The sequence below is a fragment of the Pongo abelii genome, chromosome 4 (assembly GCF_028885655.2).
Source record: "Pongo abelii isolate AG06213 chromosome 4, NHGRI_mPonAbe1-v2.0_pri, whole genome shotgun sequence".
NCBI lineage: Eukaryota > Metazoa > Chordata > Mammalia > Primates > Hominidae > Pongo > Pongo abelii.
The window spans coordinates 188,269,259-188,291,479 of NC_071989.2; the positions used below are offsets into that span (position 1 = coordinate 188,269,259).

A 22,221-nucleotide genomic window follows, 5' to 3' on the forward strand; every position below is an offset into this window, starting at 1 on the left:
AAATACAAAAAAAATTAGCCGGGCATGGTGGTGGGCACCTGTAGTCCCAGCTACTCAGGAGGCTGAGGCAGGAGAATGGCGTGAACCCAGGAGGCAGAGCTTGCAGTGAGCCGCGATCGCGCCACTGCACTCCAGCTTGGGCGATAGAGCGAGACTCTGTCTCAAAAAAAAACAAAAAACAAAAAACAAAAACAAAAACAAAAAAACTTGTATCCTCTGAAAGAACCTCATGAACATAGATTGTAAATCTACATTACTTGACAAGTAAGCAGAAAGACTTCCTGTGTCAATAGAAAATCATCTGCATTTATTTTGGTGTAGTAAAGAACCATAACAAGACAAAACACAGTTCTCATAAAGCTACAATGTTTTGATAGGAGAAGGAAAGAAAGAACCCAATGTAGACATAAAACTGCTGTACTCATTGGGAAAGATGAAGAAAATAAAGCAATCGGAACAGCAACTTTCACAAAGATAGTTTTACGGCTCCATATTAACATGAATCATTCTTCAAAAACAAGTTGCTCCAATTTCTTGTAGATTTTCAAATGTCCTAATGCATGGTCTCTGGCATTCTAAATTGCTTCTTGAACACTTCAAAACATAAGTCTGGAAATAGCTATTAATGAAATAGAGTAAGTGCAACAGTTATGCAGTACCTAGAATCTACTTTATCACATGCACACCCCTCTAGACACATGTGTTTCAGAATATGATCATTGCATTTAGTTTTCAAAAGTCCACTGGTATAATTTTCCCTACAACATGTTTCTGACATGTAAAAATTTGAGATTCCAAGAGGCAGATTCCCAGAATAAATAAGGCTTAGCCAGTGATGTTCCCCACTGTGACAATGTCAGCCCATTCTAACAGTGTTAGAATTACAAACACAAACGCACGCGATGTGCAGAGCATCGCAGTGCTGGGTGCGCTGACATCCAAGACTCCAGGAATTACATAGTTTAGCAAAGAGAATGTTTTTGCCTGAGACCCAGGTGTTCAAAATAATTTCTCCAGTCTGCTCTAGCCTATTTTATGTATGTATTCCGTTGTAAATGAGAAACAGACTTATTTTCTCCAGAATAATAGAACCATAGTGACACTGGAAGTAAGCCCAGATTATTATTATTATTATTATTATTATTATTATTTCTTCTTGTTGTTCTTCTTCTTCTTCCTCTTCTTCCTTCTTTCTTTTCCTCTTCTTCTCTTCTTTCTCCTTCTTCTTTTCCTCCTCCTCCTCCTTCTCTTCTTCTTTTTCTTCTTTCTTCTTCCTCTTCCTCCTCCTCTTCCTCCTCTTCTTCCTCTTCTTCCTCCTCCTCCTCCTCCTTCTTTCTTCCTCTTCCTCTTCTTCTCCCCTCTTCCTCTCCCTCTCCCTTTTTTTTGAGACAAGGTCCCACTCTGTCACCCAGGCTGGACTGCAGTAGCAGATCAGCACTCACTGCAGCCTCGACCTCTTGGGCTCAAGTGATCCTCCTGCCTCAGCCTCCTCAGTAGCTGAGACTATAGGCATGCACCACCATGCCCAGCTAATTTTTTTTTGTATCTTTTGTAGAGATGGGGTTTCCCCATGTTGCCCAAGCTGGTCTTGAACTCCTGGGCTCAAGTGATCTGACCACCTTCGCCTCCAAAAGTTCTGGAATTACAGGCATGAGCCACCACGCCCAGCCTATCATTATTATTAATGATTATTTAAAAGACTAAGTTTTCGGTCGGGTGCGGTGGCTCACGCCTGTAATCCCAGCACTTTGGGAGGCTGAGGCGGGCAGATCATGAGGTCAGGAGATCGAGACCATCCTGGCTAAAACAGTGAAACCCCGTCTCTACTAAAAGTACAAAAAATTAGCCGGGCATGGTGGCGGGCACCTGTGGTCCCAGCTACACAGGAGGCTGAGGCAGGAGAATGGTGTGAACCTGGGAGGTGGAGGTTGCAGTGAGCCGAGATTGCGCCACTGCACTCCAGACTGGGCGACAGAGCAAGACTCCATCTCCAAAAAAAAAAAAGACCAAGTTTTCCTTTCAGGGTCCACTTTTTCTTTATATTTTAAACTTAGGATAGCTTTTCTAGTATCGAAGCTAGTTTTCGGAATCTCCTACATCGCTTCTCATCATTTATTCATAATTTCACAGTGTAATTTGCGAGTTTCTTGGGCTGAGAATATGGCTCTAAAGGACTGATGATATCAATTATTCGGGAGTACAGAATGTTACCATTCTCGATTTGGTTATCCCCTTCACACTCTAATTTCCACATGGATATTAATAGCACTATTTGAAGTAGAGGAAAAATGAATTCAGTGAGTAGCATTCGTTCAGGATTCTGTGGCAAGTCTAAAAAAAAATCACATTTACAAAAACAGAGTTAACCGTTACCCTTTTAATTTATGTTAATACCTTCCTGTAATGGTCTGAATTCTCATGCTTTGCAAAATGATCAATTTACCAAAACAATTATGATTTTCCTGGCCGGGTGCAGTGACTCAGGCCTGGAATCCCAGCACTTTGGGAGGCCGAGGCGGGCGGATCACGAGGTCAGGAAATCGAGACTATCCCAGCTAACACGGTGCAACCCCGTCTCCACAAAAAATTAGCTGGGCGTGGTGGCGGGCGCCTGTAGTCCCAGCTACTGTGGAGGCTGAGGCAGGAGAATGGCATGAACCCGGGACACGGAGCTTGCAGTGAGCAAGATCGCGCCACTGCACTCCAGCCTGGGTGACAGAGCGAGACTACGTCTCAAAAAAAAAAAAAAAAAAAAAGTCTGATTTTCCTGCATTCATATGAAATAATTTATTTTAACACACCATTTTATATGTGTGTGTATGTGTGTGCACGCGCATATATGTATACACACACACACACTAAGCAACAAGCTAGAATTCTTTTTTTTGAGACAGAGTCTCACTCTGTCACCCAGGCTGGAGTGCAGTTGCACGATCTCTGCTCACTGCAACCTCTGCCTCCTGAGTTCAAGCAATTCTCTTGCCTCAGCCTCCTGAGTAGCTGGGATTACAGGCACGTGCCCCCACACCTGGCTAATTTTTTTTTGCTTTTTTTCTGTTGAGACAGAGTCTCACTTTTGTTGCCCAGGCTGGAATGCAATGGTGCAATCTGAGCTCACTGCAACCTCCACCTTCCAGGTTCAAGTGATTTTCCTGCCTCAGCCTCCTGAGTAGCTTGAACTACAGGCTCCCACCACCACGCCCAGCTAATTTTTTTGTATTTTTAGTAGAGACAGGGTTTCACCATGCTGGCCAGGCTGGTTTCAAACTCCTGACCTCAGGTGATCTGCCCGCCTCAGCCCCTCAAAGTGTTGGGATTACAGGCATGAGCCACTGTGCCTGGCCATTTTTTTGTATTTTTAGTAGAGATGAGGTTTCACCATGTTGGTCAGACTGGTCTCGAACCCCTGACCTCATGATCCACCCGCCTCAGCCTCCCAAAGTGCTGGGATTACAGGCGTGAGCCACCGCACCCGGCTGAGTTGCTCCCACCTTTTATCTATTTTGAATAACATGGCTATCGACAGGGATGGGCGAGTGTCTCTTTATTTCCTGCTTTCAATTTTTGGGGGATATATACCCCGAAGTGGAATTGCTGGAGCGTCCCTAGGTATAATTTCTGAGGAGCTGCCTTACTGTTTTCTAGAGGGGTGGCACTATGTTACATTCCCACCAGCAGTGCACAAGGGTTCCAGTCTCTCCACATCCTCACCAACATTCATTATTTTCTGGGTTTTCTTTGATACTAGTCAATGTAGTAGGAGTGAAATGGAATCTTGTTGTCATTTCCATCTGCCTAATGATTAGTGATGCTTAGTATGGAGAAATGTCCATTCAAGTCCTTTGGTTTTTTTTTTTTTTTTTTTTTGAGAGGGAGTCTCGCTCTGTCACCCAGGCTGGAGTGCAGTGGCGTGATCTCGGCTCACTGCAAGCTCTGCCTCCTGGGTTCACGCCATTCTCCTGCCTCAGCCTCTCGAGTAGCTGGGACTACAGGTGCCCACCACCATGCCCGGCTAATTTTTTGTATTTTTAGTAGAAACGGGATTTCACCGTGTTAGCCAGGATGGTTTCAATCTCTTGACCTTGTGATCCACCTGCCTTGGCCTCCCAAAGTGCTGGGATTACAGGCATGAGCCACCGCGCCCAGCCTTTTTTTTTTTTTTTTTTTTTTTTTAAGACAGAGTCTTGCTCTGTCACCCAGGCTGGAGTGCAGTGGCGTGATCTCGGCTCACTGAAACTTCCACCTCCCAGGTTTAAGCGAGTCTCCTACCTCAGCCTCCCAAATAGCTGAGATTACAGGCACGCGCCACCACACCCGGCTAATTTTTGTTGTTTTAGTAGAGACGGGTTTCACCATGTTGGCCAGGCTGGTCTCGAACTCCTGACCTCAAGTGATCTGCCCACCTCGGCCTCCCAAAGTGCTGGGATTACAGGCGTGAGCCACCAGGCCCAGCCCCTTTTTTTTTTTTTTAAGACAGTCTTGCCCTGTCACCCAGGCTGGAGTGCAGTGGCGTGATCCCGGCTCACTGCAACCTCCACCTCCTGGGTTCAAGTGATTCTCCTGCCTCAGCCTCCTGAGTAGCTGGGACTACAGGCATGCGCCACGATGCCCGGCTAATTTTTGTATTTTTAGTAGAGACGGGGTTTTACCGTGTTGGCCAGGCTGGTCTCGAAGTCCTGACCTCAGGTGATCTGCCCGCCTCAGCCTCCCAAAGTGCTGGGATTACAGGTGTGAGCCACCGGGCCCGGCCTTGCTCATTTCTGAATTTGATTGTTAGGTTTTTGTTGTTATGTTTTTTTAATTGAAGTGTAATATTCAAACAGAGAAGCCACCAATCCCCAGAGGGCAGCTTGGTAAATTATCGTAGAGTGAATACGTCTGGGACACCAGCCCTCAGATCAAGAAACAGAATATTACCAGAGCCACCCTCCCCCAGAGCACTAAGATAATCGCTATCCTGACTTCTCACCAGATGTTTCTTTTGCCTGTTTTAGAGCTTCGCAGAAACAGAATCGTGCCGTGCGCATTCATTTGTGTCTGGCTGCTTCTGCTCAACATTATGTTGCTGAGATTCACCAACTGTGTGTGGCGGCTGTGAATCCATTTTCAGTGCTGTAAGAATTTTACTCCACAAATACACTGAGAGGTACTTATCCATTCTCCTGCTGGAAGCTGGGGCTACTGTGAAGGGTGCTGATATGAACATTCTAGTGCACATCATCTGGTGAACACATGCACAGTGCACAATTGTTTTGGGTCTATGCATAGGAGTGGAATGTGGGGATCACAGGTGTGGTCTCCTTTAGTAGGTATTACCCAAGGGTTTTCCAAAGTAGTTGTGCTATTTTACATTCCCAATAGTTTCGGTTACTCCACATTCTTGCCCAAACTTGGTATCAACAGTGTTTTTAATTTTAGCCATTCTGGTAGGTGTAATATTGGTTTCTCATTGTGGTTTAAATTTGATGGCTTATGAGGCTGAGCACGTTTTAAATGCTTTTTGGCCATTTGGATGTTCATTTGCTCTTTCTTCTCCCTCCTTCTCTCCCTCCTCTCTCCTCCCTCCCTCCCCCCTCCTCCCTCCCTTTCTTCCTTCCCTTTTTTGTCCCTCTTCATTTCTTTCACCCATTGTCCTATTGGTCTGCCAGCTTTTTTCTTAATTTTTTAAAAAATTTTGTTTTAAGTTCTGGGCTACATGTACAGAACGTGCAGGTTTGTTACATAGGTAAACATGTGCCATGGTGGTTTGCTGCACTTATCCACCCATCACCTAGGTATTAAGCCCCGCATGCATTTTTCTTATTAACTTACAAGAATTCTCTTTATACTCTACATGTGATTTATCTTTTCACCCTCCTCCATTCCCCACCTCTTCTTTTTGAGACAGAGTCTCACCCTGTCACCCAGGCTGCAGTGCAGTGGCACAATCATGGCTCACTGCAGCCTCAGCCTCCCAGGCTCAAGTGTTCCTCCTGCCTCAGCCTCCCAAGTATCTGGGACCACAGGCATGCACCACCACGCCTAGCTAATTTTTCATTTTTTGTAGAGACAAGGTCTTGCTAAGCTGCTCAGGCTGTTCTCTAACTCCTGACCTCAAGTGATCCTTGCACCTTGGCCTCCCAAAGTGCTGGGATTACAGCATGAGCCACCACATCCGGCCCCATCTTTTTACTCTCTTATTGATGAAAAAATTATTAATTTTACTATCACCCAATGTATCAATCATTTTCTTTTGGGGATAGTGTTTTGTCTTATTGAAGAAATTTCTACCTGCCCCCTAAGGAGCGTTACAAATCTCCATATGCCCACAAAGCCCCACTGTTCTAATGTGTATTTTGTGCTAGAAAATAAACGAGGCACTGTCCCAGAGGCTATGCCTACCTTGTGGGAAAACTGTCTTCATCATCATTCGCCAAGACAGGAGATGATCGGGATGAGGACAATCTCCATGGCTCCCAGCATCTGGAACGCTTCCTGCATTACAGAGAGTGGGCCCGATGCCATCGTGGGCCCAGCCCCACCTGCACCCCACGGGGACAGGGCATGAGGAATGGAGAAGTTGTGGTGTCCTTGGGCAGAGCCAGCCCAGAGATGTGGTTCTGCAAACAGAATGAGGGTACAGATGAGTCTGCCTGCATCGCCACGGGGCTCCGGGGACTGCAGGAGGTGGGAGACAAGCAGGTAGAGGAGGGATCCAGTGGGAAGAAGAGCAGAGGGTTCTCCCTGGAAAGGGAGAAAGAAGGACGCACCTTTCGTTTAACAACTCAGTGTTTTGGGGACCGGAGGTGAGGTCGCAGCTGCTGGTTCCACAGAGCCTGTCTCTGGCATTAGTTGTTTAGATGTCAGAATTGGTGAAAAGTTTGAGATTGTACCAGCTGGTCAAGGAAAGGTAACGGGGGAGCTATAAAGCTTGCAGCAGGGCAGTCAGGCTGTCCGGTGCACAGGGGCTCCAGGGCACGTGAGCCATACTCTGCTTAGGGCCAGGCCTCCCAGGAGTGACCCAGACCAGCCTTTTCTTTCTCATTCTCTCACTCTCTGAATTCAAAAGCTTGAACTTGCCACGAAATGTCCACCCAATAAAAAGAAACTATTTGCCTCCTGGGCTCAGAAATGGTATTAAGGAAATGGCAAATCTAGTGACTGTGACAGAAAGCAAATCAGTGGCTGCTTGGGATGGGGTGGGGTGGGAGGGGCTGTAGGGAGGGATTCCAAAGAATCACGAGGAAGCTTTGGGAGTCGTGATGCTCCTGGACATGGTTTTGCGGGTGCGTACGTGTATCAACATTGATCAAAACAAAATTTTTTTTTTTTGAGATGGAGTTTCGCTCTTGTTGCCCAGGCTGGAGTGCAGTGGCACGATCTCGGCTCACTGCAACCTCCGCCTCCCAGGTTTAAGTGATTTTCCTGCCTCAGCCTCCAGAGTAGCTGGGATTACAGGCATGCACCACCACACCTGGCTAATTTTTTATACTTTTAGTAGAGACGGGGTTTCACCATGTTGGTCAGGCTGGTCTCGATCTCCTGACCTCAGGTGATCCACCCGCCTCGGCCTCCCAAAGTGCTGGGATTACAGGCATGAGCCACCATGCCTGGCCTTGTTCTCTTGTATGTCAGTTACCCCTCCGTGAGGCTGCTAAACATCCTCCCAGCACACACACGCACAGACACACACCCGCAGGCCCTCATGCAGTTTGCAAGGCAGTGGTTCAAGTTACACGTTAATCCCTCAAGCGTGCTCATCTCGCTCTCCGAACCTGCCCTCTTGCAGGGTCCATGGTTCTTCTAAGTGTCCTGGTCACAAGGCAGCTGGATCGACACTCAGAGGTACAGAGCAGAGCAGAGTGTGGTCCCTGAATCTGTCTCACCCCCACGATCTTTACACACAGAGACCTTCCCAGGAGCTGTGACTTGAACTTCACAATCTGCAGGGTCCACCCAGAAGCTGTGCCCTCCTCACAGGCAATGGGATCCCCTCCTCTCTCAACCTGTGTGGGAAGATTGGAAACAAAAAATAGAGAAAGTTGGAGGTAAAACACCAAGGGGATGGGCCACACCTGAGCAACCCCAGAACAGAGGAAAACACTGAGGGGGTGGATGGGACACACCTGAGCATCCTCAGGACCGAGGAAAACACTGATAGGATGGATGGGCCACACCTGAGCATCCTCAGGACCGAGGGAAACACTGAGGGGGTGGATGGACCACACCTGAGCATCCCCTGGACCGAGGAAAACACTGAGGGGGTGGATGGACCACACCTGAGCATCCCCAGGACTGAGGAAAACACTGAGGGGCTGGATGAGCCACACCTGAGCATCCCCAGGACCGAGGAAAACACTGAGGGGATGGATGGGCCACACCTGAGCATCCCCAGGATGGAGGAAAACACTGAGGGGATGGATGGGCCATACCTGAGCATCCCCAGGACCGAGAAAAACACTGAGGGGGTGGATGGACCACACCTGAGTGACCCCAGGACAGAGGGAAACACTGAGGGGGTGGATGGACCACACCCGAGCATCCCCAGGACCGAGGAAAACACTGAGGGGATGGATGGACCACACCTGAGCATCCTCAGGACTGAGGAAAACACTGAGGGGATGGATGGACCACACCTGAGCATCCTCAGGACCGAGGGAAACACTGAGGGGGTGGATGGACCATACCTGAGTGACCCCATGACAGAGGGAAACACTGAGGGGATGGATGGGCCACACCTGAGAGTTCCCAGGACAGAGGGAAACACTGAGGGGATGGATGGGCCACACCTGAGCATCCCCAGGACTGAGGAAAACACTGAGGGGGTGGATGGACCACACCTGAGCATCCTCAGGACCGAGGGAAACACTGAGGGGCTGGATGGACCACACCTGAGCATCCCCAGGACTGAGGAAAACACTGAGGGGGTGGATGTACCACACCTGAGCATCCTCAGGACCGAGGGAAACACTGAGGGGCTGGATGGACCATACCTGAGTGACCCCAGGACAGAGGGAAACACTGAGGGGATGGATGGGCCACACCTGAGAGTTCCCAGGACAGAGGGAAACACTAAGGGGATGGATGGGCCACACCTGAGGGTCCTCAGGACAGAGGTAAACACTGAGGTGATGGATGGGCCACACCTGAGGGTCCTCAGGACACAGCAGTGAAGGACGGCTGTTGCTGGGATGATAATTCCACATCTTTGGAGAACAAGAATTCCAGGTAGTTTTCTTCCCTCCAAACAGCATGGTTATGAACTAGCTCTCAGTCCAGGAGGCTTTAAAGCTTCAGATAATATCTGTAGTAATAAGAAAAACAGGCCAGGTGCCACGGCTCACACCTGTAGTCCCAGCACTTTGGGAGGCCAAGGTGGGAGGACCACTGAGGCCAGGAGTCTGAGATCAGCCTGGACAATGCAGCAAGAGCCCATCTCTGTAAATAATTTCAAAAATGTAAAAAAAAAAGAAAGAAAGAAAAACAAATAGTGGTAACTGTCACAACTAACATATTGTTACAAACAAAAATTTACACCAAGGTGAAAAAAATCAACTTTTTTTTTTTTTTTTTTTTTACCAAAACGATGCCTCAGTCTAGGAAGAGGTGCTTCCTCTCCGGAAGCAGCTGAACACCTGAGCTGCTGTCCACAGGCGGACGGACTCTCCAGGAGCCCCCAGTGGGCCTCGGCTCTTCCATGTCAGCTCCTCTCTTGTCCCTCTGCTGGTCCACGGGGGCCGCTGTAGCTGGCCAGGTCTCCTGGGAGTCAGAGGGGGCCATGGGTTCCACCCCAGGGCCCACCTCATCAGCACAGTGCTCTCACCATCTGAGCACCAGCCCAAAGGAAAAGGAGAAAGAAAGGGTGATGCTGATCCCCCAAGCAAAATGGAAACCCCTCCACCTCCCACCCTCAAAAGCACCCAACAACGGGCCCTGGGCACTGAGGGCCTCACAGGGAGTTGTTTGCATCACAGTGAAATCTACAAAGTTCCCATGGCACGTGAGTGGATGCTTCATCAACAAAGGAATGTCCGGCTGCCCCAAGGAAGGTTCCAGTAATGTTGAAATCTTTGAATAGGAGCAAGGGATCAAGGCTGATGGCCTCTCTGAGGGCCTCAGTTTCCATCCATGCGGGCAAGCTCCCCTTTTGGAATCTGGGTTATGGTTCCCGAGATGGGGACAAGAGGCATCCGCTGACGGCTATATTTAAAAAATCCATCAAGTCGACACACTTGTGAAAGTCAAAGCAGCACAGTAACTCACAGGAAAAGTGAAAGTTTCTCATCTTCACACCCACAGAGATAATGGGGGCGGGGTGGGGACAATCTGAACGCATGTGTGTGCTCTGTGCACTCACTGCCACCCCTCTCTGCTGCTCTCTAGCTCCTGATTTGCATAGTGAGAGGCAGACACCAGGCTTGAATCAGGAGGGGCAGCGCCTTGTCCCAGTGAGTTTGGGTCTTGAGACAGTGAGTAGCAAGGGTGTAGAGAGGAAGGGATTTATCGACAAAGTTATCTGACTTTGATTCTTGAGCTCAATAGGGAGAGTTTGAATAACAAGGGACACCGATACTAACACACGTGTTAAATAGACGAACTGCTTCTAATATTTGATAGGCAATAAATGTCACATTTATTTATGCTTCTAAGTAAAGTGAAGTCTTGTTCTCAGTTGCTCATTTTCAGAGACTGAGAAAGTCCAAGATCTCATGGGCCCCTTCCCTTCCTCAGGTTATGGACACCAGGGCCCTGGGGACTGCAAGCTGGGGAGGTCTCCTGGGAGTCAGAGGGGGACATGGAGGAGAGCGGAGGAGAGAATGCTGTTCTAGGGTGTGATTAGGTGGCTGTCAGATCCCTGCTCCTACATTCAGTAGGGAGTGACCTTTGGAAAATTATGTAGCCTCCCTAAGTCTGTTTTCTCACCTGAAAAATGGAGCTGATGGTAATAATCCTCATCCAGGAGAATAGTATGTGTTGGTCATTCTCGTTGCATTCTTTTTAAGAGCTGCACAGCACTCCATTGTATGGGCATTAAATCATTTATTTATTGTGTGCAACCTCGGCTCACTGCAACCTCTGCCTCCAAGGTTCAAGTGACTCTCCAGCCTCAGCCCCCTGAGTAGCTGGGATTACAGGTGCCCGCGACCATGCCTGGCTAAATTTTGTATTTTTAGTAGAGATGGGGTTTCACCATGTTGGCCAGGCTGGTCTTGAACTCCTGACCTCCGGTGATCCGCCCACCTCAGTCTCCCAAAGTGCTTGGATTACAGGCCTGAGCCACCACTCCCGGCCCATAGACCTAAATATAAAACACATTTGTTGAATGCCATGAAACCAGCAGCTTTGCTGTCACCACCAGAGGGACTCACATGATTTGGAGAATTTTCAAATAGGGATATTGATGCAAACAAATAGGAAAGACCAGTAGCTCTGCTCTTCTCCTCAGAGACCAGAACCTGCCCAAACCACCCAGCATCCCTGACTGATGATGGTGCCTGAGCTCATGTGAGGAGAAGACACAGCGAGGGGAGATGCCTGTGGAAAGCAGATGGCCTGAGCTCTGTGTGCACGCCCTAGTCCACGGGTAGATCCATCAGCAACAGTGGAAGCCTCACCGACTCAAGGTGTTAGTGTACAAATTCAGACAACTGTTGGCAGAATACCAAGCACGCAGATAAAGGAGCGGTTCCTGGGAAGCCCATGCATAAGAAACAAAAAATGAGCAGAGACGGCTCCGGCTACACACTGCTCACAGAATTTACAAATTTAGTACAGGCTGGTTACAAACAAACGAACAGTAACAACAATTTTCAGGAGAAAAGAATCAGAATCCAGAGCTGAATAGTCTATAACCTAAAGTATCCAGTGTTCAATGATAAGTTACAAGACAAAAGAAACAGGAAAGTGTGGGGGGAAACCAGTTAATAGAAACTGTCTTTGTGTCCCCAGATGTCACACTTAGCAAACAGACTTCAAAGCAGTTACTTATGTTAAAAGAACTAAAAAAGGGCCGGGCACAGTGGCCCATGCCTGTAATCCCAGCACTTTGGGAGGCCGAGGCAGGCAAATCACCTGAGGTTACAGGCACATGCCTGTAATCCCAGCTACTTGGGAGACTGAGGCAAGACAATCACTTAAACCTGGGAGGCAGAGGTTGCAGTGAGCCGAGATCACACCATTGCACTGCAGCCTAGGCAACAAGAGCGAAACTCTGTCTCAAAAAAAAAAGAAAAAGAAAAAGAAAAATGACTTATGAAACATCAAGCACAACATATGTAGAATGAGAGTCTCAGAAAGAAAGAAAAGGAGAAAGAATTATTTATAGAAATAATGGCTAAAAACTTACCAAATTTGATATAAAACATTAATCTATAGAATCAATGTTTACTTTCAGTAAAATAAATACCAATATATCCACTCCTACACACCTTGTGTCAACCTACGAAAAGACAAAGAGCAAATATTGAAAACAGTAAGACAAAAACTTCTCATGTACAAGAGCACCACGACAAAATTAGCCACTGATTTCTGATCAGAAACAACGGTGAGACCAGGCACGGCAGCTCACACCTGTAATCCCAGCACTTTGAGAGGCCAAGGCGGGTGGAATACCTGAGGTCAGGAGTTCAAGACCAGCTTGGCCAACATGGTGAAACCCCGTCTCTACTAAAAATACAAAAATTAGACCAGGCGCAGTGGCTCATGCCTGTAATCCCAGAGCTTTGAGAGGCCGAGGTGGGCAGATCACGAGGTCAGGAGATCGAGACCATCCTGGCTAACACAGTGAAACTCCATCTGTACTAAAAATACAAAAAATTAGCCGGGCATGGTGGCAGGCGCCTGTAGTCCCAGCTACTTGGGAGGCTGAGGCAGGAGAATGGCGTGAACCCAAGAGGTGGAGCTTGCAGTGAGCTGAGATCACACCACTGCACTCCAGCCTGGGCAACAGAGCAAGACTCCATCTCAAAAAAAAAAAAAATGTGGCACATATACACCATGGAATACTATGCAGCCATAAAAAAGGATGAGTTCATGTCCTTTGTAGGGACATGGATGAAGCTGGAAACCATCATTCTGAGCAAACTATCGCAAGGACAGAAAACCCAACACTGCATGTTCTCACTAATAGGTGGGAATTGAACAATGAGAACACTTGGACACAGGGCAGGGAACATCACACACCAGAGCCTGTCGTGGGGTGGGGGGATTGGGGAGGGATAACATTAGGAGAAATACCTAATGTAAATGATGAGTTAATGGGTGCAGCAAACCAACATAGCACATGTATACATGTGTAACAAACCTGTAGGTTGTGCACGTGTACCCTATAACTTAAAGTATAATTTAAAAAAAAAAAGAAGAAAAGAAAACGGACCAGGTCTGTCTCTGACAGGTTGAGCAGGTGGAGTGGGAAGGAGGGATCTGGAAGGCCAGGAGGGTGGAGGGAACTGCAGGGGTGGGTGGTGGTGGGTGGGGTTGGGCTTTAGCCTCCTCCTCCCACTGCCCACCCCACCCTTAGGAGCACTTTGTGAGGGGGGGGCCCCAGCTCTGTGATGTGGGCCTGGGCCCCAATAAATAGTCCCAGAGGGGATGCCCAGGGCTCAGTTGCCTGAGGACAGCAGTGCAGTTGACATGGATATTCTCTTTCCTCTGGATGGTGTTATTGGTACAGAGCTGTGCTCCAGCCCCATTCCCCAGATCATCCATTTCATCCTCTTCATTGTGTTTAGCCTGGTGATCCTGATCATCTTACGCCCCTACATTCCCAGGGAGCCGTCCTCAGTGCCTCCCAGAGAGGAGAACAGCGAGAATGTAAGGAGCCCTCAGCCCACACCCAGCAGAGAATGATTCTATTTTTCCTGCTCTCTTTTCCACTTTTCCACATCAACCAGAGGCGCTCCTGTGATGGGAAATCTCATCGTCCCTCTAGGGACAGCAGGACAGGCAGGGGTTGGAGTGGGCATAGGATTTCCATCCCAAGCTCCCAGACCATTTGCGGGGGTGCACGGGAGGCGTCAGAGCAAAAACAAACCCCAGGACTCAGCGGCGAGGACCCGGTCATGAGAAGGGTGAGGTCTCTGTGGAAGGACAGGCCCTGAGCCCGGGCTCATCAGCTGCCTTCCCAGGCAGGTGCCTCAGGGCCCAGCCTCTGTGTGAGGTGCTCTGGGGGCTGTGCTGAGCCCCTGAGAGTCTCTCACCTGAGACTGGAGTCGCCTCTGGCCTCCTCGGAAGCAGAATCCTCCCTGCCAGCTCAGAGGCACCTGCAGACCCAAGTGTGTGTGTTTCCCAAGCAGCGGAACAGGGACTGAGGACGCCCAGGGCAGGCCTCACATAGAAAACCCCTCCGTGCTTTTCAAAGAAGGAAACCAGAAAAGGTTACTATGCACTTTAGAAACAAGTGAAAGAGAATCACACAGGGCTCTGTGAGCTGGGCGGAGAAAGTGTGTCATTCATGAGCACTGGGTCTGCAGCTGTGGGGACAGCAGACTGAGACCCGGCCTGCACCCTCACTCCTTCTCCCTCAGGGTCAAGCTGAAGTGAGGGGTGGTTCAGGATCAGAAATAAATATACCATTTTGAAAGGTAAGTCTCTGAGGGTCCCAGAAGCCCCCAGAGGTGACAGCTTCACCTGATCCTAGGAACATGCTCCATGTCTCCAAGGAATGCATTTTCAGAGGCTTGAAGGGAAGCTCCTGGGAGAGAAATTGAAACCCGGGATCCCTCTCCATGGGATGAAGCCATGGAGGGCCAGGGAGCGAGTGTTGCCCAGGAGGGGACTGTGTGGGGGAGGGGACCAGTGACCACCTGGACATGCAGGAGGGGCTGCAGGTCTATGTGGGCAGCTGTTTAACATGGCTGAGCCCTCTCTGAGGCCACCCCTGTCCTCTCTCCCCATCAGGTGGTCGTGACCCCCATGATGGGGCATGTCGGGAAGCACTTTGGAGATGAGAAAACGCTGCCCACCAGGCACTTGGCTATCACTCCTGGGGCCCTGTGGCCTTGGACAGGGATGCTGGGGCTCCAGGGTCTAATCCCCGATCCCGGGGTCTCCCCTAAGGGCACACACACTAGGCCTCCTGTAAGTCCCAGTTCCCTCCCTCGCCTCCATAACCCATCTCCTCTTTTCCAGATTACAGAATTCTCTTGAAAGAACTGGAGAACCTTGAGGTCTACACTTTCCTGTCGAAAAAGTGAGGCTCTTTCCCCTTCTCTCCCGTGTCCTCCTTCCTACCAGGACCTAGGATGCCACCCCAGGGCCTGGGGCTGATCTGGGAGGGGAGATCACAGCCGTGATGTCGCTAAAGCCCTGGGCAGGGGTAGGCAGAGCTTTGTGAAGTCAGCAGGGGAGGCCCTGGAGGGGCGTGGGCTGCAGGTGCCCAGTGCTCCCAGCTGTAGCCTGTGCCTCCTGTCTCCTGCAGGTGCCTGAAGAAGCTCTCTAGGGAGGGCAGCTCCCATCACCTTCCACGCCAAGTCCGCCCAGGGCCAGTGTACAAACGAGCATCTGCTAGGAAGCACCGGCCACGTGGGGTGCGTGGGAAAGCTTCTCCCACCAGCTTCCATGTGTCCCCACGGGCTCCCCCGGCTCCTCTGGCCTCCATGCCTACATCAGTCCCGAAGACCTCCGTAGAGTCCTTGGGGTATCTGTCATCCCTGAGCTCCTCCCAGGCATTAGAGCCTTTGCGTCCCCTGAAGCACCCTTCACACCGGCCACCTGTGAGCACCCTATCACCAAACCCGACCACCTCCGCAGAATCCTTGGGGTACCTGTCATCCCTGAGCTCCTCCCAGCCACCAGAGCCTTTGCGTCCCCTGAAGCACCCTTCACACAAGCCACGTGGGCGTTCCCCTCCCCCACGACGGAATCCTGGCTGGGTGTCCTGGACCGACTCCACACAGGCTGATTCCGAAACTGACGCCATAATATACCTAATGTGAAAGGCCCCTGAGCACTCCTGTCTACACAGTTGGTGGGTGCCTTCTAGCCCTGAGCACTCCTGTCTACACAGCTGGTGGGTGCCTTCTAGCCCTGAGCACTCCTGTCTACACAGCTGGTGGGTGCCTTCTAGCCCTGAGCACTTCTGTCTACACAGCTGGTGGGTGCCTTCTAGCCCTCGAGTGATCCGAGGCGTTGGTCGCCGCAGTGATCCCGACCTGGTCCTCTCCTGGAGGCAGGAGGCTGCTAGAGCCTGGTGCCACTGCACCTCCTCACAGTTCCCATTCGAGCACCCTAATCTTCCCACCCACCTACCAGAGGCTTCCTTCTAGGGAGACCCCACATGCAGGCAGGTGGAGGCAGGGCTCACACTGGCCTCCAGGGCTGTGCAACTGGCACATTATTTTGCACATAACTTGGGTCAGGTTTGTGAGGTCTGATTTTTAAAATGAAGCAACAATCACATAAAGATTTTCAAACAAATAAGTCAAATGTATGGCAGTATTTCTATTTTATCCTATGGCAAAATAATTCTTCCTAATTTTAATATTATTTTGTTCCTTAAAATGTAATACCTTCAAATGATATTACCCACGTTTCCAGGATTTGACAAAGTCTTAATGTTCAGCCAACATGGCTTAAGCTGATGAACTACTTAAAAGGATTCTTTTCTTTTCTTTTCTTTCTTTTTTTTTTTTTTTTTTTTTTTTGAGATAGAGTCTCGCTCTGTCACCCAGGCCGGAGTGCAGTGGCACGATCTCAGCTCACTGCAACCTCCACCTCCTGGGTTCAAGCGATTCTCCTGCCTCAGCCTCCCAAGTAGCTGGGATTATAGACATGCACCACCACGGCTGGCTAATTTTTGTATTTTTAGTAGAGATGGGGGTTTCACCATGTTGGCCCGGCTGGTCTCGAACTCCTGGCCTCAGGTGATCCACTACCTTTGGTCTCCCAAAGTGCTGGGATTACAGGCGTGAGCCACCATGCCCAGCCGGAGGATTCATTTTTTAAATAATTCTAAGAAATGCACATTTTCCAAGACTCAGGAGGTCAGGCTTCATTTTATATTCAGTAAAGGGTTAAAAAAGGATGTGATGCTCCAAATAAATTGAAATCTTACACAATTTCCCACTGAATATATGCTTGAGATAGACACACAACCCATTCAGACTACTGGGAAGAGGCGTCTTATCATCTGAATTGAAGAAAGTGTCCATTTAGGCAACAAGTGTATTAGAATAATCAAACGCCTCACTACTTATATGCCCAGCACTTTCTAAAGGGTGCACTTTAATTAGACTGTGTATTTCTTACTGCCCGTAAGTAACACATTGTCGTTGGCTTGTTAAAGTCTGCTTTAATATCATCTGTCAAGCATGTGTCACTGGTGAAGTCTCTCAGATTATCCCTCAGGGTGAAGCATCGCACTCCTTTCTTCAAAAGGAGCAAAGTCAACACGAGGGCCCTTGAAGCCAATTTGTTCCAACAAGAACTTCCCTCCTATTCCTTATAATTACATATTTATACCTACTATATTTTCTATTTTACTCCCTTTAATGTCATTGAACCACAAAATGATGAAATACGGTCGTGAGTACCCTCTAGTACACTACTGGCTTATATTCTTTTTATAGTGCACCAGATGTTTAATCATCAGAACAATGGACCAACTAGGAAAGATTTCCATATAGAAAATACATTACAGAGTAGCGTACCCTTTTTAAACTGACTTTTTAAACAGGTTTAAACTAAATGATCATGTCTTTTGACTTAAAGTTGTTTGGGGTAGCCACAATGTCTGAAAACAGACTACTGTCCATAATAAATAGTTTATTGTTATGACATGTTTAATGTGCTGTCCCTCACTAGGAACTCTTAGTTCAATAGGTTGTGCAAAACTGCAATGCATGATGTGCCTTAAAGCAACGTTCCCATCATCTGCTGCACCTGCGTCCACCATACATTGCTGCAGATGAGTTATGTGTCCAACTTCCAGGGTGTAAACTTATGCCTTTACCCCAGAAGAACTAAACAAGTGGGTTCAATCTATTAGAAAAATACTGTCAATATTTCCAGACTTCTTTATTTTTGGAGACAGGGTCTCACACCCAGGCTGGAGTGCAGTGGCGTGTCACGGCTCATTGTAGCCTTGAACTCCTGGGCTCAAACGATCCTCCTGCCTCAGTCTCCCGAGGAGCTGGGACCAACAGGTATGTGCCACCATGCCTGGCTAATTGCTATTTTTTTTTTTTTTTTTTTTTTTTTTTTGGTGGAGATTGTGTTGCCTAGGCTGGTCTTGAACTCCTGGCCTCAAGTGATCCTCCCACCTCAGCCTCCCAGAGTGTGGGATTACAGGCATGAGCCACCATGTCTGGCCTTGGTTTTGAAATAGATTTTTATTTAAAATAGGTTTCACACTGATTTCAATAAATCAGGCACTCCAGAACACAATGTACAGGGTGGCAATTATATGTTGACTTCTTAATACTCCAAGGGATAAAGATCTTTTCTAAATAAGCAAAAAAAGTAGTCATTGTGCAATATTAGCCTCTAAAAGCAATTTCCCTTTATAGACTACAATATTACTGACAGTTTCATGCACTTTTGCTTTATAAAGAACTCCACAGGAAGAAATTTCCCCAGTCTTTCCCGGTAGACACAGCTACATTTTCTGTCACACACAAACCATTGTCACAGTACAGCATGTCCAGATCCAGAGAATCAAGGGGTTTCACAATTGCTTCCCCAATGTATGCCATGAGGTTGGTCAGATTTGAAACCATTCCCATGACAGGATCAATCTTTATAATTGTGCCCCTGCCGTACGGATGGTTTGCATTTCCCAAACAGGAGTGTCCTGGGTTACTCAGAGGTGTGCCATGGCGCCCTCCCTTGGCCGTTTTATAATAACCAGAACTGCCCATTTCCCCATGGACACACATTCCAAGCTCTCCACAGCCCAGTACCACCGTTATGCAAAGGATATGGATGGAACTCACATTCAGAAAGCTAGAAAATAAGGCTGTGCCAGGCACAGTAGATTAGCAATGAGAAGATGCTAATGTCTTTTCTAGAAGCGTGAGTGATCCAGCTCTTTGGTTCTGAGCATTTCTGCGCTTTAGCGTTTCTCTCCCTCATTCACAGTAAAGACATCTGCAGCTCTTCCCTCCTCCTGAGATCAGAAACTGGAACGGCCACCACCTGCTCCCTGATGTTTTCACGATCTCTGCCATTTGTTACAACAACCACTTAGCCAGACATCTCAGCGCCGGGATCCCCTTAAACTGCAGAAGCAAGACCACCCCACCACCCTTTCTTTTTATTCCTGCCATAATTTGATGCTAGTAACACTCTGCCTACCTACTTCCAATGGTAACAAATATTTTGTAGAATGTTCAAGTTTATTTTGTAGATTGTGGTCCCAGGAGTGAGAGAAACTCTCCACCTACCAGACCTGTGACTTAGGTAAGTCACTCTGTGTCTCCAAACTTAATTTCCTTGATGTGGAAAATGAGGATAGAAGTGAATAACATTGCAGGAAAGGGGACATGAGTTATAATATAAAACTCTTTGCATGGTTCCTATTGGATAATTTTGCTATTATTGCTTGTATTTTTGTCACATTATAACCAACTTAGTTTTACTTGTTAAAGTACACACAATTGGGTTTTTTTAAAAGAATTAATCAATTTAATTTACTAGCACAAAAGCTAGTGTTAAAAATATGTGTTAAAAATTGAGTCCCAGCAGGGCACCGTGGCTCACACCTGTAATCCCAGCACTTTGGGAGGTCAAGGCTGGCAGATCACTTGAGGCCAGGAGTTTGAGACCAGCCTGGCCAACATGGTGAAACCTCATTTCTACTAAAAATACAAAAAATAGCCGGGCGTGGTGGCTCATGCCTGTAGTCCCAGCTACTCAGGAGGCTGAGACAGGAAAATTGCTTGAACCGGGAGGCAGAGGGTGCAGTGAGCCGAGATAGCACCACTGCACTCCAGCCTGGGCAACAGAGTAAGACTCTATTTAAAAAAAAAGTGAATCCCATCTGATAAAATAAACTGAATATTTAAGTAAATTTCAAATATTGTTTTGCCCCATGATATTTAGGGGTTTCTACTAATTGACTTTGACGTTCAAGGGCTGTTTTGTGATCCCAAAGCCATTGCCACTTTTACTTTGAACAAGCTGGACTCGTGGGGTACTCCAGAGCCAACTGTTTTCTCCACGCAGCCTGCTCCTTACTGCTGGTTCTGAGTCCCTGAATGAAATCTGGGATCTTCATGGCTTACCTACTTACGTTCAGGAAAATAAAAAAAAAAAATCCTCCAGTCATCTCCAATAACAAGAAGAGGTCTGATTTCAGTCATTAAACTGTGCAGTGTGATGTCATAGCCAAATGGCCACACCGCATTGGAGAGCCAAGTTTGCTCTCCCAGAACAGCCTGCCTGGGCGCGGGCCACCATGCCCGGCTAATTTTTGTATTTTTAGTAGAGACAGGGTTTCACCATGCTGGCCAGGCTGGTCTCGAACTCCTGACCTCGTGATCCGCCCGCCTCGGCCTCCCAAAGTGCTGGGATTACAGGCATGAGCCATTGTGCCGGGCCGCTTTTCTTTTCTTTTCTTTTTTTTTTTTTTGAGACAGAGTCTCGCTCTGTCGCCCAGGCTGGAGTGCAGTGGTGCGATCTCAGCTCACTGCAAGCTCCACCTCCCGGGTTCACGCCATTCTCCTGCCTCAGCCTCCCGAGTAGCTGGGACTACAGGCACCCACCACCACGCCCGGCTAATTTTTTGTATTTTTAGTAGAGACGGGGTTTCACCGTGTTAGCCAGGATGGTCTTGATCTCCTGACCTCATGATCCACCTGCCTCGGCCTCCCAAAGTGCTGGGATTAGAGGCGTGAGCCACCGCGCCCGGCCTCTTTTTTAAAGAAGGTTTTATTTTTGCAGTATCATTACTCGCGCTATTGACAAGCATTAAATGCACACTGTATAACTACATCAAACCCATCCACCTAACAACCCAATTCAACGCATTCGACTGTTCAGAGCCCTGAATGACATCTTGATAAAGAGCCAAAAGTTGTTTCCATAAAGATCTTCAAGATGTTTGAGCACATCTTGTCAGACGCCCGTAAAGGAATCTGACTCCCACTGGGTTCCAGGAATTACGTGGTTACATCCAGAACAGCCCACCTGACAAGTGGCAAATACCCGTGGAAAACCAATTAACTATGCTCCTCAGTTTACCCTGGAGGATGGTGGGGGATGACGCAACTAAGTTTGCTTTGAGCCTGCTTCAAGTTCCAGCTTCCTTGGAGTTAGTCGCATTTACAATTTGAAACATGCAAAAATCCACGCTTGTGTATGAAATTCGTGTTTCTTCAGAACATGAGGCTAAGATAACATGGATATTATGGGATGATGGGCTGTTCACAGAGAAATCCCCGTCCCGGGCACACTCAGGCCTGGCGCCTGGCCTGCGGCTCACCCGGTGGGAGGAAAAGTTTCTCTGGGTGGTCCAAGGCGGCACAGGTGGCCCACGACGAGGAGCCTCTCGGGGGCTCAGCGAACCCAGCGTCCACTCAAGCTCGTCCTGCCCCTGGCAATCCACGCGGTGCCGGGTGGGTGCGTGGGAGCCACATCAAAGTCCCCCCGCAAGTGCCTGGGGCTCCCCGCTGCTTTCGAGGTCTACAGAATGGGTTTCTTGCAACTCACATCCTTCAGCTGGAGGACCCCAGAAAGGCAGAGCTCCCGTCCAGAGTGTGCTGGGCCCGGACGCAGACCTGCTCCCAAATGCCCTGGGGTCGGGGCGTAAGGCCTGGGGATCGCCGGAGCCTGGTTTCCTCACTGCAGCGCTCACTGCCGCCGCCCCTTCCCCGGACGCCCAGTCTGTCTGAGGTCACCGGGTCTGTGGACGCGGATCCGAATCGGAGCTTCCCGAGGGTGATCTGAGATCCAAAGTCAGGAGTCTTCTGCATCCTGCCCTTTGTCGGCGCTGGTCCTCATTTCACCTGCCCAGGGCCTTCAGGAGGTGCGACACTCTCCGGCTACGGGCGACCCAGCGCTCGCCCCGCTCGGCCCCACGTACTCTGCCTGCCTCGCCCCCATCGCCCGCCTCGGCGCCCCTCGCCCTCCTCCGGCTTCCCGCGCCTCCCTGGGCTCTGCGCTTGCGTCCAAGGCGCCCTCTCCGGGGACAACGGGCGGGTGCTTCGCAGGCTGCAGGCAGGGCTGACTTCATCGGGCGAGGACGGGGCGAGGCGCTGGGCCCAGAGGTATGTTTGAAACGATCCGCGTGTGTGAATCTACTTT

At 48.9% G+C, this 22,221-nt stretch overlaps 2 protein-coding genes across 2 annotated transcripts; one reads left to right on the plus strand and one right to left on the minus strand.

Moving 5' to 3' along the window:
- Positions 1 to 7,187: 7,187 nt before the first annotated feature.
- Positions 7,188 to 9,759, minus strand: LOC134761506 (uncharacterized). The gene is made up of 4 exons (XM_063724594.1): positions 9,643 to 9,759; positions 8,769 to 8,972; positions 8,157 to 8,666; positions 7,188 to 8,105 (listed from the first exon to the last, which is right to left on the minus strand). The coding sequence occupies exons 1-4, from the start codon at positions 9,757 to 9,759 to the stop codon at positions 7,737 to 7,739; spliced, it is 1,200 nt and encodes a 399-aa protein (XP_063580664.1). The 3' UTR covers positions 7,188 to 7,736.
- Positions 9,760 to 13,569: 3,810 nt separating this feature from the next.
- LOC112133507 (uncharacterized protein C5orf60-like) lies at positions 13,570 to 16,552 on the plus strand. The gene is made up of 4 exons (XM_054556403.2): positions 13,570 to 13,791; positions 14,522 to 14,561; positions 15,109 to 15,169; positions 15,398 to 16,552. Exons 1-4 carry the CDS (start codon positions 13,570 to 13,572, stop codon positions 15,912 to 15,914), a joined length of 840 nt encoding a protein of 279 aa, XP_054412378.2. The 3' UTR covers positions 15,915 to 16,552.
- Positions 16,553 to 22,221: the final 5,669 nt, after the last annotated feature.

Excerpts from the sequence above, each read along its gene's own strand:
- LOC134761506 (XM_063724594.1), bottom strand. The coding sequence starts at position 9,759 with ATGGCCCCCTCTGACTCCCAGGAGACCTGGCCAGCTACAGCGGCCCCC. Across the intron at positions 8,973-9,642 it reads CCACTGGGGGCTCCTGGAGA|GTATGGTCCATCCAGCCCCT; the intron begins GTCCGTCCGCCT and ends GGGGTCACTCAG. Across the intron at positions 8,667-8,768 it reads TCAGTCCTGGGGATGCTCAG|GTATGGTCCATCCACCCCCT; the intron begins GTGTGGCCCATC and ends GGGGTCACTCAG.
- LOC112133507 (XM_054556403.2), top strand. The coding sequence starts at position 13,570 with ATGCCCAGGGCTCAGTTGCCTGAGGACAGCAGTGCAGTTGACATGGAT. Across the intron at positions 13,792-14,521 it reads GAGAGGAGAACAGCGAGAAT|GGGTGGTTCAGGATCAGAAA; the intron begins GTAAGGAGCCCT and ends AGCTGAAGTGAG. Across the intron at positions 14,562-15,108 it reads TAAATATACCATTTTGAAAG|ATTACAGAATTCTCTTGAAA; the intron begins GTAAGTCTCTGA and ends CCTCTTTTCCAG.